This window comes from Pseudophryne corroboree, chromosome 2, assembly GCF_028390025.1.
Source record: "Pseudophryne corroboree isolate aPseCor3 chromosome 2, aPseCor3.hap2, whole genome shotgun sequence".
NCBI classification, from domain to species: Eukaryota; Metazoa; Chordata; class Amphibia; order Anura; family Myobatrachidae; genus Pseudophryne; species Pseudophryne corroboree.
This window is the reverse complement of record NC_086445.1, coordinates 715,905,305-715,921,578: the sequence shown is the minus strand read 5'-3', so window position 1 is coordinate 715,921,578 and position 16,274 is coordinate 715,905,305. Positions and strand designations below refer to the sequence as shown.

Below are 16,274 nucleotides of genomic sequence, written 5' to 3'. Positions count from 1 at the left end.
TGCAGATTTTTGTTCAATCCTGAGGGAGGCTTAAACAGAAATCCACATTAAATGCCCTAATCACAGGTGTCGCGGATGTGTTATGTTAACCCATAGCTCTAGGAACTTATCCTGGATTTTATCAGTTAGCGTGCGTTAGTCACGGTTAGTGGGTAATTTTACCGTGCAAAGAAAAGTGTCTGTAATTGAATAGACATGGGTGTTAAAGCCTGAGGCTACCACCCTTTCCCCAGCGTGGTAAATTTTCACATCCAGTTGTATCTGGCCCTTATAGTTTTAAAACATCATTCTCTAGAGCCAGTATTTCTCAGTGGTGGCAGGGAGGGGCCCAGAAAGCAACATTCCTTCTGGTTGCATACCATGGCAATTTGGAAAGGGGGTGGGGGCTATTTATCAATGTAGCCGTGAATACAAAACCATGTTTACCATTCTGGATTCTCCCCCAGCAGTGATTCTGAGCATGTGGATGCACATTAATAAAGCCAGCAGAAGCGGAGGATTTTTAGAGATACGTCCTTGTACTCCAATGTCAGTCTTTTTAGTGGAAAGAGTCATCACCATCTGAATAACCATCTGAATATAGTATTGCTTTCGGAGCTTAATAAAATAGCACAATTCCCATACACATGTATGGGGACAGCAGTGTGCTCCAAGGCTATTAATGCAGGGAATTTGAAAAATCTCCTGTGTTACACAATTGAGAAATAGGAAATACTTTATTTTGACAAAATCATATGATTTGAGGCCAAAAATCTTTAAAGTCTTAGATTAGTGGACCAATGTTACAATGTAGAAATGCCTATTTTAGCCACAGTTAATGACAGCCCCAGTGGTGAATTTCCCATTAGGCAAGTGAAGCACGTTCCTAGGGGCAGCACTTGTGTTGGCACTATCGCCCAAAATGTACCAGTAACCAGTACATATTTCCACTGTACTGTAACATATACCATCTTGAATGGAGTGTAAATGGGTAAGACATGCACATACTGCCCCCGTCAGCTGTCCTATGTATACATTTAAAAGAAAACAAAAAAAAGTCATAGTTAGTGGATTTCTGTTAAACTATCATCCAATGAGGGCTTTTAAACAATCAATGGGCGGGATTCCATTCTTTTCACCCCTTTCCACACCCATTCTGTTTCTGCCCTTAGGGACGTTTATCATTATTTCAGCTCGCTACCCCCGGAGTAGCGAGGCACCCAACCCTTTACACAGCTAAACCTGATTACTATGGGCGCAATAACAGAGATTATTTTAGAAAGGAAATTGGGCGTGATACATCATTTGAATCTCACCCAATGAATACAATAAAATGAGGCAGAGAGGGGGGCATTACTGTTGTGCCTAGGGGCGCCCTCAACCATAAATCCGCCCCTGGGCAGCCCCCAAGGTGTGCTAGATTTCTCAGCATGCTGTAACTGTAAGGCTGCTATCCCCACGTATGCCCTAGCTGTCCATGTACAATATAAAAGTTATCACAGTCCTGCAGTTTTTGAAATCGGGTAATAGATTAAATAGTCTTTGACTTCCTCTGTACTACACAAGCAGCATCAAATATTTCCACAGGAAAAGAGTTAGCCCAACCTTTGTATCCCGTGCTCTAGCATACCAGACTCACAACTGCGTTTCTAAACCCTCCCCTTAAGACCCAATCTGGAAAAGATTTAAAGGACCACTATACCACAAAATGACACTATATAAAAGGGTACCTAGAACATTTACATACCCTGACAGAACGCAATGGGTTATACTCATAGTACCAGATATTAATGTCTCAACTGTGCCAGTTTCAGCAGAACGGTCCTGGTTTGAGGAATATGCCCTGTACAATACATGTATGTACAGCAGCGGTGGGAAAGTTAGCAGGTATGCTCCAGTCCCGAGCAGTGGGACGGTGCCTGAGCCTGCAGCATTGATGGGTGTTCAGAGCATAGGGATGGTGGCTAAGGGACACCGCTAAGCATAAGCCTGATTCATGGTTTTGACATGTTTGGAAGTATTACAGAGGTCTTGGGTAATGCTCATGCATCCTAGAACAACGAGTAGTCACGACTCACAGACTACAGACTTTATGTACAACAATTGTCAGAACTAACAATACAGCATAAGGCTGTGATTCATGAACAAGCTATTTTCCTTGGCACTCAAGATTTCCTGTCAACTGTAAGTACAATTCTGATATCTACTTCTACTCAACGGTCTGAATGAAAACCAAAGATTACTGCTATGTCCTATAAAATAAATGGATTTTCTGCATGCTCTTTTCTACTGCACGGTGCACCTACATAAAGGCACCGGACCTGTAATGACAGTTCTGAGACAGATTTTCATTAAAGGAAGGGGACACCTGTTGTGGTCGCCTTATCATACTAATAGCACTGAATATAGCATTGCCTACATAACAGCATGGTGAACTAAATAACAGGCATTGACTACCTTAGTATTCCAGTTGCATTACATTAACAGAGAGATGTAGGAGTGGCAGTGCAAAGTGTAAAGATTATTAACATTGAAGTAAAAGCAATGTGTATGCCACGCTTGCCAATGTCTGCCAATCAATCTCTAGTAATTTCATATATGAAAAATAAAATGTTGTGCTGTTGTGGCATACTTACACTGGTAGAAAACTGAAGCATGGGTCTAACACGGGGACCAGGGCGAGCTTTCAGCGTTGCAGTTCCAGAGTCATCGAGGAATGAAAATGTACCCAGCACATCATCTAGAAATGAAAAAGTACAGATATATACTAAACAATGCAAATAAACATGAAAGCCAACATCTGTAAATGCAACATTCAGGGGCACATTCTGCTGAAGAGATCCAATCATCATTATTATTATTATTATCAACAACTATGGACCAAGGATAAAACATTACCAGTAGCTTGCATTACTGCCAAATGTTATTGCTCTGTGTTTCTTTCACCCTTATGTATGTTTTTGTGTGAATGACACATTTCTTCCATCTATGGTACATTAATATAGTACGTAATATATATAGTCCCAAGTGTCCGCACGCGATAGTAAACAGGACAACAGTGGTATGCTCCAATAAAGGCCATCAGGTCCGGTACATAAAATTGAAAAAAAGGTTTGGCATTCACCAACCTGATAAGCTGAAGCATTGTATTGCTGTTATGTCCTGATGAAGGAAGTCTGGACAGAAACGTTGACTACACTTTGTTACCTGCAAGTTACTATTAATATTGATAGCTATGCATGAATTTGGCAGGTGCTACTTAAATATATTATTGCTCTATGTTTGTTCTGTGGTCCTGCCTTTTCTATTTAATACTTGCCTGAAGTGGGCATCTGGAGACTTGAAATGAATTCATGAAATCTCACCATTGTGGCCCTGCTTCCACTGCAGACTGCTGCAATTTAACTCCCCCTTGGTCCCCACCAACCATCATTTCTAAATGTAATTGATGTCTACAAATCACTAGAAAATGAATTTGCAACAGAATCCTTGGATAAAGGGGACCAATAACCTATCAACTATGGCTTTAAACCTCCTGTAAGTAGAGAGAAGTTTTCAAAATGTACCCCGAGTTTGCACGTTTGCCAAGAGTCTAACTTCAATGTTCTCAGTCTGCATCACACCGTAGAATAAATTAACTGGCTCCATCTATTTCCATAGATTTTGCAAAATGCTTATTTGTACATAGTGTAGAATGGTAATTCACAAAATGACAATGCAAAAGTGGAGATGAAAGATCACATTGCTGGAGCTTTGTACTTGTGCCTAACGGTATCCGTTCAGATGGTCGACAATGTTAAGGTCAACACTCATTATGTCATCCACTAATGGTTGACACGTGAAAATAGTCGACATGGCTCTTTAAATTTTTTTTTACTTTTTCATACTTTACCATCCACGTGGACTACGATTGGAAACGGTAACCTGTGCCGAGTGCAGCGGTAGCGGAGCAAGGCACCTTGCCTGAAGCATGGCGAGCGAAGTGAGCCATGCAAGGGGATGCGGTACACTAATTGGGGTTCCTGGTCATGTTATGAGGGAAAAAAATGACAGCAAACACAGTCCAAAAATCCATGTCGACCTTTTCATATGTCGACCTTTCATGTGGTGACCATTTGTCCATGTCGACCAATAGTGGTCGACTTAATGACTGTCGACCTTAACACTGTCGACCATTCACACCGAAAACGGTGCCCAACACCTGCTCCACCCAAAAGTTTAAAATTATGCTCATCATTACCTGCAAGTTTCCCCTTCCCTACACGGTCAACATTGGACAGGCTCTGTGGCTTAAGCAGGCCTGCCTGGAGATTTATCAGGTCCTGTATTAGAACTAGAAGGGGTGTACAAGAGTATGGTGACCTGGCCACACCCCACTGTGTAGCCACAACATCATGGAGAGCATGGTTTTGCCTCCCGGCAGCCCTGTGAACACAGACTGGCACAGGGCCAGTTACTTTGTACCCACCAACCCCCATCTTGGCACACCTGGCTTAAGTGGGTATCCTGCTGAACAGTCCATATGCCACACCAAACATCACCAACGCCATTCTCTTGCTCCATATCACTGCTCTTCAGTGGTAAGCAGTGACGGCTGCTACCCGTGGGCTGCAGCTTAGACCGCATATATCAGGAGGTTAAGTCTTGTATATAAGCTTTATAATCGGTTGTGTATCAGTTGTGTATCAGTTATATTCAGCTTGTTGCTGTTGTTAGTTCATACTGTTATCTGGTATTCCTGCTAATCCAGTTGTACGGTGTGTTTGTGGTGTGAGCTGGTATGTTTCTCGCCCTTAGTTTAACAAAAATCCTTTCCTCGAAATGTCTGTCTCCCCTGGGCACAGTTCCTATAACTGAGGTCTGGAGGAGGGGCATAGAGGGAGGAGCCGGTTCACACCCAGTCAAAGTCGTTGTGTGCCCATGTCTCCTGTGGATCCCGTATATACCCCATGGTCCTTCAAAGCAGACTATTGCTCGCTGGATCTGTAACATGATGCGCATTCTACGGCAGGATTGCCGTTACCAAAATCGGTTAAGGCCCATTCCACTAGGAAGGTGGCCTCGTCTTGGGCGGCTGCCTGAGGGGTCTCGGCACTACAGCTGTGCCGAGCTGCTACTTGGTCGGGGTCAAACACCTTTGCAAAGTTTTATAAGTTTGATACCCTGGCTGAGGAGGACTTCATGTTTGCTCAATCGGTGCTGCAGAGTCATCCGCACTCTCCCGCCCATTTGGGAGCTTTGGTATAATCCCCATGGTCCTTACGGAGTCCGAGCATCCTCTAGGACGTTAGAGAAAATAAGATTTTAAACCTACCGGTAAATCTTTTTTTCGTAGTCCGTAGAAGATGCTGGGCGCCCGTCCCAAGTGCGGACTACTTCTGCAAGACTTGTATATAGTTATTGCTTAAATAAGGGTTATGTTATAGTTTCATCGGTTTTGGACCGAAACTATGTTGTTTTTCATACAGTTAACTGGTTAGTTTAACACAAGTTATACGGTGTGATTGGTGTGGCTGGTATGAATCTTGCCCTTGGATTAACTATTTCCTCGTACTGTCCATCTCCTCTGGGCACAGTTTCTCGAACTGAGGTCTGGAGGAGGGGCATAGAGGGAGGAGCCAGTGCACACCCAGAGTCAAAGTCTTTCTTAAAGTGCCCATGTCTCCTGCGGAGCCCGTCTATCCCCATGGTCCTTACGGAGTCCCAGCATCCTCTACGGACTACGAGAAAAAGATTTACCGGTAGGTTTAAAATCTTATTTTCTCCTAGTCCGTAGAGAATGCTGGGGACTCCCAAAGGACCATGGGGTATAGACGGGATGAACTAACAACAGCAACATGCTGAATATAACCGATACACAACCTTCGTGTAACCAAAAACAACAAGTATCAATACAACTGCAAGTAACAGTACGCACTGGGATGGGCGCCTAGCATCTTCTACAGACTAGGAGAAAAGGATTTACCGGTAGGTATTAAAATCCTATTTTCTCTTACGTCCTAGAGGATGCTGGGGAATCCAAAAGGACCATGGGGTCTATACCAAAGCTCCAGACCGGGCGGGAGAGTGCGGACGACTCTGCAGCACCGATTGAGCAAACATGAGGTCCTCCTCAGCCAGGGTATCAAACTTATAGAACTTAGCAAAAGTGTTTGAACCCGACCACGTAGCTGCTCGGCAGAGTTGAAGTGCCGAGACCCCTCGGGCAGCTGCCCAAGAAAAGCCCACCTTCCTTGTAGAATGGACCTTTACCGACTTCGGCAACGGCAACCCAGCCAAAGAATGAGCGTGCTGAATCGTATTACAAATCCAGCGTGCAATAGTCTGCTTGGAAGCAGGATTTCCAATCTTGTTGGAAGCATACAGGACAAACAGAGCTTCAGTTTTCCTAACAAGAGCCGTTCTGGCGACAAACTTTCAAAGCTCTTACGACATCAAGAGATTTTGGGACTGCCACAGCATCCGTAGCCACAGGTACCACAATAGGTTGATTTATGTGAAACGAAGAAACCACCTTCGGCAGAAATTGTTGACGAGTCCTCAATTCCGCTCTATCCACATGAAAAATCAAATATGGGCTCTTGCGAGACAAAGCCGCCAATTCTGACACTCGTCTGGCAGACGCCAAAGCCAAAAGCATGACCACTTTCCAAGTGAGAAACTTTAACTCAACCTTTCGCAAAGGTTCAAACCAGTGAGACATAAGAAACTGTAACACCACTTCAAGATCCCACGGTGCCACAAATGGAGGATGGATATGCAGCACTCCCTTCACGAAAGTCTGAACCTCAGGAAGGGCGGCCAATTCTTTTTGAAAGAAAATAGATAAAAGCCAAACCTGCACTTTGATGGAACCCAATTTCAGGCCTGCATCCACGCCTGCCTGCAAAAAAATGAAGGAAATGACCCAAGTGAAATTCCTCCGCAGGAGCCGTTTTGGTTTCACACCACGACACATATTTTCTCCAAATACAGTGATAGTGTTTTGCCGTGACCTTAAGGAGAGTAGGGATGACTTCCCCGGGAATACCTTTACGAGCTAGGATTCGGCGTTCAACTTCCACGCCGTCAAACGCAGCCGCGGTAAGTCTGGAAACACGCATGGCCCCTGCAGTAACAGGTCCTCTCTTAGAGGAAGCGGCCAAGGATCTTCTATGAGCAATTCCCGAAGATCCGGATACCAGGCCCTCCGTGGCCAATCTGGAACGACGAGTATTGCCTGAACCCTTGTTCGTCTTATGATCCTCAGCACTCTTGGAATGAGAGGAAGCGGGGTGGAACACATACACCGACCGAAACACCCACGGAGTTACCAGGGCGTCCACTGCACTGGCTTGGGGGTCCCTCGACCTGGAACAATACTTCGGAAGCTTCTTGTTGAGGCGAGACGCCATCATGTCTATTTGAGGAATTCCCCAACGTCTTGTCACTTCTGCAAATACCTCTTGATGAAGGGCCCACTCTCCTGGATGGCGATCATGTCTGCTGAGGAAGTCTGCTTCCCAGTTGTCCACGCCCGGAAGGAAGACTGCTGACAGAACGCTCCCGTGCTGCTCCGCCCAGCGGAGAACTCGTGGCCTCCGCCATTGCAGCCCTGCTCTTTGTTCCTCCCTGGCGGTTTACGTACGCCACCGCTGTTATGTTGTCCGACTGGATCAGGACAGGGAGACCCTGAAGAAGGTTCTTCGCTTGCAGGAGGCAGTTGTAAATGGCTCTTAACTCGAGAACATTTATGTGGAGACAAGACTCCTGGCTGGACCATTTTCCCTGGAAACTTCTTCCTTGTGTGACTGCACCCCAGCCCCAGAGACTTGCATCTGTGGTCAGCAGGACCCAGTCCTGGATTCCGAATCGGCGTCCCTCTAGAAGGCGAGAACCTTGCAGCCACCACAGGAGAGAAATTCTGGTCCTGGAATATAGACTTATCTTTCGGTGCATGTGCAGGTGAGACCCGGACCATTTGTTCAGCAGATCCCACTAAAACACCCGGGCATGAAACCTGCCAAACGGAATGGCCTTGAAAGCCGCAACCATCTTCCCTAGCACTCGAGTGCATTGATGAATCGACACTCTTGTCGGTCTCAGAAGCTCCTTGACCATGGTCTGGATTTCCAGAGCTTTATCCGCCGGAAGAAACACCCTCCGTAGTTCCGTGTCTAAAATCATGCCCAAGAAGGGCAGCCGAGTCGTCGGAATCAAGTGAGACTTTGGTAAATTTAGAATCAAACCATGATGTTGCAGAACCGACAGGGAGAGTTCCACATTTCTGAGCAACTGTTCCTTTGATCTCGCCTTTATCAGGAGATCGTCCAAGTACGGGATAATTGTGACCCCTTGCATGCGTAGGAGTACCATCATTTCCGCCATTACCTTGGTGAAAACCCTTGGGGCCGTGGAAAGCCCAAACGGCAACGTCTGAAATTGGTAATGACAATCCTGCACCGCAAATCTCAGGGAGGCCTGATGAATAGTATATATCGGGATGTGTAAGTAGGCATCCTTTATGTCGACTGACGCCATAAAATCCCCCCTTCTAGGCTGGAGATCACAGCTCGAAGAGATTCCATCTTGAACTTGAAAGTTTTCAAGTATGGATTGAGGGATTTTAGGTTCAGAATTGGTCTGACCAAGCCGTCCGGTTTCGGCACGACAAAGAGGCTCGAATAGAACCCTTCCCCCCGTTGGGACGGGGGAACCGGTACAATGACCCTCTGTTGACACAGCTTTTGTATCGCAGCATTTACCACTTCCCTTTCTGGAAGAGAAACTGGCATGGCCGACTTGAAAAAGCGGCGGGGGAGCATCTCCTGAAACTCCAGTTTGTACCCTTGGGACACTATGTCTAAGACCCAAGGATCCAGGGCCGATTGAAACCAGACCTGACTGAAGAATCGGAGACGGCCCCCCCCCACTGGCACGGACTCCTGCAGGGAAGCCCCAGCGTCATGCAGAGGACTTGGTAGAGGCGGGGGAGGACTTTAGGTCCCGGGTGCCAGACACGGCAGGCGACCTCTTTCCCCTTCCTCTACCCTTTGAAGTGAGGAAGGACGAGCCCTTTCCTTTTTTGTATTTATTAGGCCGAAAGGACTGGATCTTTTAATGGGGCGCCTTTTTCTGTTGTGTGGGAACATAAGGAAGAAAAGATGACTTACCCGCAGTAGCGGTAGACACCAGGTCAGCAAGGCCATCACCAAACAAGACACTACCTTTAAAAGGGAGAGCTTCCATAGCTTTCTTGAAGTCGGCATCAGCATTCCATTGATGAATCCACAGCGCCCTTCTGGCCGAGACCGCCATGGCATTGGCTCTTGATCCCAAGAGGCCACTATCCCTCGCCGCATCCTTTAGGTAATCTGCAGCGTCCTTGATATAACCAAGAGTTAAAAGAATGTTATCCCTATCAAGGGTATCCATATCAGAAGCTAAATTATCAGCCCACTTAGCAATCGCACTACTCACCCACGCCGACGCCACAGCAGGCCTGATTAGAGCACCAGTAGTAACGAAAATGGCCTTCAATGTCGTCACCTTAGGCTTTTTTCCCTTATACAAACAAACCCTCTTATCTGGAACAGGGGCCTCTTCAGAAATATGCAAAATATCTTTAATAGCCACAATCGTGTACTGCATACTCAACTACTTTTGGATGTAAAGTAGCCTCATTGAAGTCAACACTGGAATCAGAGTCTTTGTCGGTACCTGCATCTGCCATCTGGGTAAATGAACGTTTTTGTGACCCTGAGGGGGTCTGTACCTGAGACAAAGCGTCCTCCATGGATTTTCTCCATGTTTGTGTCTGAGAATCAGATTTATCTAGCCTCTTAGACAATAAAGCCACATTTGCATTCAATGTACTCAACATATTCACCCAATCAGCAGTCGGCTGTGCCGACAGAGTCATTCCCAAATCCTTCTCCGCGCCCCCCGTAACTTCCTCCGGGGAGGAACACTCAGCCTCAGACATGTCGACGCGCAGTACCAACACACCACACTCACACTGGCCAAAGGGGACAGACAGACAGGGAAGCCTGCAGAGAAAACACAGAGGGAGTATGCCAGCTCACACCCCAGCGCCCATATACTACTAAACAAATAATATGTTTGATGCGCTGTAAAATATAAACATATAAAGCACCAAATTGCCTGTGACTCCCCCCCCCCCCCCGTTTTGCTCCCTTGTTACTTGTAAGGAGCTTGGAGGTCCGGGCCAGCGTCTCTGCAGCGGAGAGATAAAATGGCGCTGGTGAGCTGTGCAGCTAAGCCCCGCCCCTTCCCAGCGTGCTGTAGTCCCTCTTAAATTTGAATTTATTTATACTGGCGGGGGTATCTTATACGGTGCACCGAATATGCATCTTGCCAGTGAAAAAGACCCTCAGTAACTGCTACCCAGGGCGCTCCCCCCCAGCGCCCTGCACCCTGTGAGTGCCGTTGGTGGGTGTGTGGGAGCATGGAGCACAGCGCGACCGCTGCGCTGTACCTCAGTTACTGAAGTCTTCTGCAGTCACTGAAGTTTTCTGATCTTTCATACTCATCCGGCTTCTTTCTTCTGGCTTCTGTGAGGGGGGTGACGGCGCGGCTCCGGGAACAAGCAGCTAGGCGCACCAAGTGATCGAACCCTCTGGAGCTAATGGTGTCCAGTAGCCTAAGAAGCAGCGCCCTTAACTAAGAAGAAGTAGGTCTGACTTCTCTCCCCTCAGTCCCACGAAGCAAAGAGCCTGTAACCAGCAGGTCTCTCTGAAAATAAAAAAAAGCCTAACAAAGTCTTTCCAAAGAAACTCAGTAGAGCTCCCCTAGTGTGTGTCCAGTCACTCCTGGGCACAGAATCTAACTGAGGTCTGGAGGAGGGGCATAGAAGGAGGAGCCAGTTCACACCCAGTCAAAGTCTTTTAGTGTGCTCATGTCTCCTGCGGATCCAGTCTATACCCCATGGTCCTTTTGGAGTCCCCAGCATCCTCTAGGACGTAAGAGAAAGTACCTTTATTGTGCGTTATAAAATGTGTGCTGACCAGCTATCCCTGGGTTTCAGCAGTGCCACCGCTGCACCAGCCGGGACACAGCTCTCAGCTTATCCTTCCTGTATAACCTGCCCCCAGGCATCTAGGAGTGTCACGCAGTGGCTGAATCTCGAAAGTGGCTGCAATTTTTCGGGCCACTGATAGCATCTCCTGCACACCCCTGTCATTTTTCTAAAAATTCTGCACCACCAAATTAATTGTATGTGCAAAACATGGGACTTGCTGGAATTTGCCCAGATGTAATACACGCACAATATTGGTGGACTTTTATGGCAGTACCCCTGAACTTATACGGCAGTACCACTGGACTGAACTTATAAAGCTGCACCCCCTGGACTTATGGCAGCACAGGACGCCACCACTCCACTGATGCAGCACAACACGGCACTGGAATGATGCATAAGAGCAGGTCGCCACCCCACGCGCCACACCACTTTCCCGCACAGACACGCCCTTTCGCTACACTCTCCAGGACTGGAGTGAAAATGGCGGCGATGCGCAGCTCCTTATATGGAATCCAAAACCCGCGAGAATCCGACAGCGGGATGATGACGTTTTGCCTCGTTCTGGTTTCTGAGTCTAGTGGGAAGTCCCGAGCTGGACTCTGATCCGGGCTCGGGATGTGACGTTCGGTAGGGTTTGGTTCTCAGGGAACCGAACCCGCTCATCTTTAACAACAACATTCCAAAACAGAAAAGGTTCAATAATCAACTGGTTATGCCTATGCTTGGATTTTACCAACACCTAAAATCCAAGTTTACTTCTTTGAAATAATGAAAAAGATATGAAAAAAAAAATAATAATACTCAGAACTAATAATACAGCATAAGGTTGTAATTCATGAACAAGCTATTTTCCTTGGCACTCAAGATTTCCTGTCAACTGTAAGTACAATTTAAAAATACATAAAGTCACTGAACAACCCCATACAGGAACGAATTTAAAAAATATATCTTCTTCTATAAGGTGGTTTGATAGTGAGGGAGAATAAAAAAAGTAGAGGAAATGTACAAGATATCCCTACCTTTCTAAAAGGGGGGGGGGGGGGGGGGGGGGGAGGTATTATAAAGGGATGGGGTACCTACTAGGCTGCTACAATCAGTAAGGGGGGGGCACTATAATGCAGTCAACACTAATGTAATTGGGTGTAATAAGGATTATAAATGGTATGGGTGCCTGCTTTATATACCAGTGCCCCCCCCCCCCCCACACACACACACACACACACACACACACACACACACACACACACACTGATTGTAGCACATCACCCATCCCTATTAGCAGGTCTCCCATCCCTTGTAATATTCATTATTGCACCCCTCAGTGACTGTATTGTCTATATATCAGTGACTAGTGCGACTCCTTTATACGAGGTCTGATAATTAAGTTAGCGAACTGGCTACTGTGCAGTAGCGGCTCTACCTGTAGGCATCCAAAGCAGCCACAAGGGCCCAGCGGGTCCCAGGGGGCTCACTGACAGATCACGGAGTTGGGTAAGGCATTTCTGATTTCAGCCGAAAATGTCAGAGTGCTGGTCTGGCTGTATACTCCAAGCAGGCTGTCATTGACTAGATAACTGCAGAGGTGTGATTTTAAGGGCAGCACAGATGTTGAAATGGTTAGCATTACTGCCTCACAGCCACCATGGCCCTAACTGTGTGGAGATTGTATATTCTCCCCGTACTTGCTTGAGTTTCCTCTGGGTACTCTGGTTTCCTCCCACAATCCAAAAATATACTGATAGTATACCTCCAAACTAGTCCCGCTATTTGGAGACTGTCCCGCGGGAAGGGGGACGGACAGTTGGGAGATCCTATCATCACCGCTGCTCTGCAAAGCAGCCGGTGATCTCTGAATTAGATGCTGTGTGCATGTGCACAGCATCTGATCTAACCAGTGCAGGGAGTGAGGCGGGGGCTGCCCAGCTGCTCAGCCCCCTCCCAGGGAAGCTCAGCCCCTTCTGACAAAGCTCTACCTCTTTTCTGGCGCAGCCGCAGCACGGCATGTCCCTCCTTACCGGATGCCAAAGTTGGGAGGTATGTGATAGGGTTAATTTCGTTGGGAGCCAACTAACCTAGCGTGAATGTGTACACATCGTAGGGAATATACAGATTGTAAGCAGGGGTGTATCTCGGGGTCCGAGCACCCCTGGCAAAGTAAAGGACTGGCGCCCCCCCCGTAATTTGAAATAGGGAAGGCGTGTGTCAATAAAGGGGTGTGGCCACTAAATAGTTCCCCAATTCAAATTACACCACACAGTAGTGTCCCTTACTCACATTACACAGCACAGTAATGTCCATTATTCAGGTTATGATACACAGTAGTGCCCCTTATACACATTATGCCACACAGTAGTAGTAGTTGCAGCGGGACCTGGAGCACTTCTGGTGTCTCTGCAGAGTGACGTTATCTACTGCAGACATCGAGTTGCCGTGGCAACCACCAACGCTGCCCGTCAGCACCGGGCTCTGCAGAAAAAGAAGTGAATCAAGTATATCTAATGGAAGCTTACAGAGTCCCCTCTCCTACAATACAATAAAGATATAAACATAGCAAGTTTCTAAAGTACAAACATGTAATAAGGGCTGGGATCTCGGGATGGAAAATCCTATGTCTATGTGGGGACGGTGTGCGTTATAAACACGTTACATGATAGATGTAGTGCAGTGGTATGGTATGGTGTAATAATAAGAATTTACTTACCGATAATTCTATTTCTCGGAGTCCGTAGTGGATGCTGGGGTTCCTGAAAGGACCATGGGGAATAGCGGCTCCGCAGGAGACAGGGCACAAAAAGTAAAGCTTTTCCAGATCAGGTGGTGTGCACTGGCTCCTCCCCCTATGACCCTCCTCCAGACTCCAGTTAGGTACTGTGCCCGGACGAGCGTACACAATAAGGGAGGATTTTGAATCCCGGGTAAGACTCATACCAGCCACACCAATCACACCGTACAACTTGTGATCTAAACCCAGTTAACAGTATGATAACAAAGGGAGCCTCTGAAAGACGGCTTCCTACAACAATAACCCGATTTTTGTAACAATAACTATGTACAAGTATTGCAGAATAATCCGCACTTGGGATGGGCGCCCAGCATCCACTACGGACTCCGAGAAATAGAATTATCGGTAAGTAAATTCTTATTTTCTCTATCGTCCTAGTGGATGCTGGGGTTCCTGAAAGGACCATGGGGATTATACCAAAGCTCCCAAACGGGCGGGAGAGTGCGGATGACTCTGCAGCACCGAATGAGAGAACTCCAGGTCCTCTTTTGCCAGGGTATCAAATTTGTAAAATTTTACAAACGTGTTCTCCCCCGACCACGTAGCTGCTCGGCAGAGTTGTAATGCCGAGACCCCTCGGGCAGCCGCCCAAGATGAGCCCACCTTCCTTGTGGAATGGGCATTTACATATTTTTTGCTGTGGCAAGCCTGCCACAGAATGTGCAAGCTGAATTGTACTACAAATCCAACGAGCAATAGTCTGCTTAGAAGCAGGAGCACCCAGCTTGTTGGGTGCATACAGGATAAACAGCAAGTCAGATTTCCTGACTCCAGCCGACCTGGAAACTATATTTTCAGGGTCCTGACAACATCCAGCAACTTGGAGTCCTCCAAGTCCCTAGTAGCCGCAGGCACCACAATAAGCTGGTTCAGGTGAAACGCTGACACCACCTTAGGGAGAAACTGGGGACGAGTCCACAGCTTTGCTCTGTCCGAATGGACAATCAGATATGGCTTTGTGAGATAAAGCCGCCAATTCTGACACTCGCCTGGCCGAGGCCAGGACCAACAGCATGGTCACTTTCCATGTGAGATATATCAAATCCACAGATTTGAGTTGTTTAAAACAATGTGATTTTAGGAATCCCAAACTACGTTGAGATCGCCCAGTGCCACTGGAGACATCAAAAAGGGGTTGTATATGCAGTACTCCCTTAACAACTTCTGGACTTCAGGAACTGAAGCCAATTTCTTTCTGGAAGAAAATCGACCGGTCGAAATTTGAACCTTAATGGACCCCAATTTGAGACCCATATACACTCCTGCTTGCAGGAAATGTAGGAATTAACCTAGTTGAAATTCTTCCGTGGAGCCTTCCTGGCCTCACACCATGGAACATATTTTCACCTGAGCGGTGATAATGTTGTGCGGTCACCTCCTTCCTGGCTCTGACCAGGGTAGGGATGACCTCTTCCGGAATGCCTTTTTCCCTTAGGATCCGGCGTTCACCCGCCCTGGCGTCAACGCAGCTGCGGTAAGTCATGGAACAGACATGATTCTTGCTGAATCAAGATCCTTTCTAGTATCTCTTGAAGTTCCGGGTACCAAGTTCTTCTTGGCCCAAACCGGAACCCCGAGTATAGTTCTTACTCCTCTCCTTCTCCATACACTGGGTATGAAAGGCCGAGGAGGGAACACATACACCGACTGGTACACCCACGGTGTTACCAGAGCGTCCCAGCTATTGCCTGAGGGTCTCTAGACCTGGCGCTTCATGTGGGACGCCATCATAACCACCTTTGGTCTTTCCCAACGGCTTACAAACATGTGGAAACTTCCAGATGAAGTTCCCACTTTTCCGGGTGGAATTCATTTATGCTGAGGAAATCTTCCTAGTTGTCCACTCCCGGAATGAACACTGCTGACAGTGTTATCACATGATCTTTCGCCCAGCGAAGAATCCTTGCTGTCATTGCCCTCCTGCTTCTTGTGCCGCCCCGTCTGTTTACGTGGGCGACTGCCATGATGATGTCCTACTGGAACAGCACCGGTTGACTTTGAAGCAGAGGTCTTCCTAGGCTCAGAGCATCGTAAATTGCCCTTAGCTCCAGTATATTCATGTGGAGAGAAATCTCCAGACTTGACCACACTTCCTTGGAAATTTCTTCCTTGTGTGACTGTTCCCCAGCCTCTCAGGCTGGCATCCGTGGTCACCAGAACACAGTCCTGAATGCTGAATGTGCTGCCCTCTAGAAGATGAGCACTCTGCAGCCCCCACAGAAGAGACACCCTTGTCCTTGGAGACAGGGTTATCCGCTGATGCATCTGAAAATGCGATCCGGACCATTCGTCCAGCAAATCCCCCTGAAAAGTTTTTGCGTGAGATCTGCCGAATGGAATCGCTTCGTAAGAAGCCACCATTTTTCCCAGGACTCCTGTGCATTGATGCACTGATACTTGGCCTGGATTTAGGAGGTTTCTGACTAGGTCGGATAACTCCCTGGCTTTCCCCTCCAGGAGAAATACCTCTTTCTGGACTATGCCCAGAATCAT

At 47.2% G+C, this 16,274-nt stretch overlaps 1 protein-coding gene across 1 annotated transcript in view; it reads right to left on the bottom strand.

The window, feature by feature from the left end:
* LOC135046144 (uncharacterized protein C6orf132 homolog) overlaps window positions 1-16,274 on the bottom strand; it is a 104,005-nt gene that overhangs the window by 46,802 nt on the left and 40,929 nt on the right. The window contains exon 2 of the mRNA XM_063955354.1: window positions 2,616-2,719. Coding sequence (XP_063811424.1) covers window positions 2,616-2,719 — 104 coding nt within the window. The remainder of the gene's footprint in view (window positions 1-2,615; window positions 2,720-16,274) is intronic.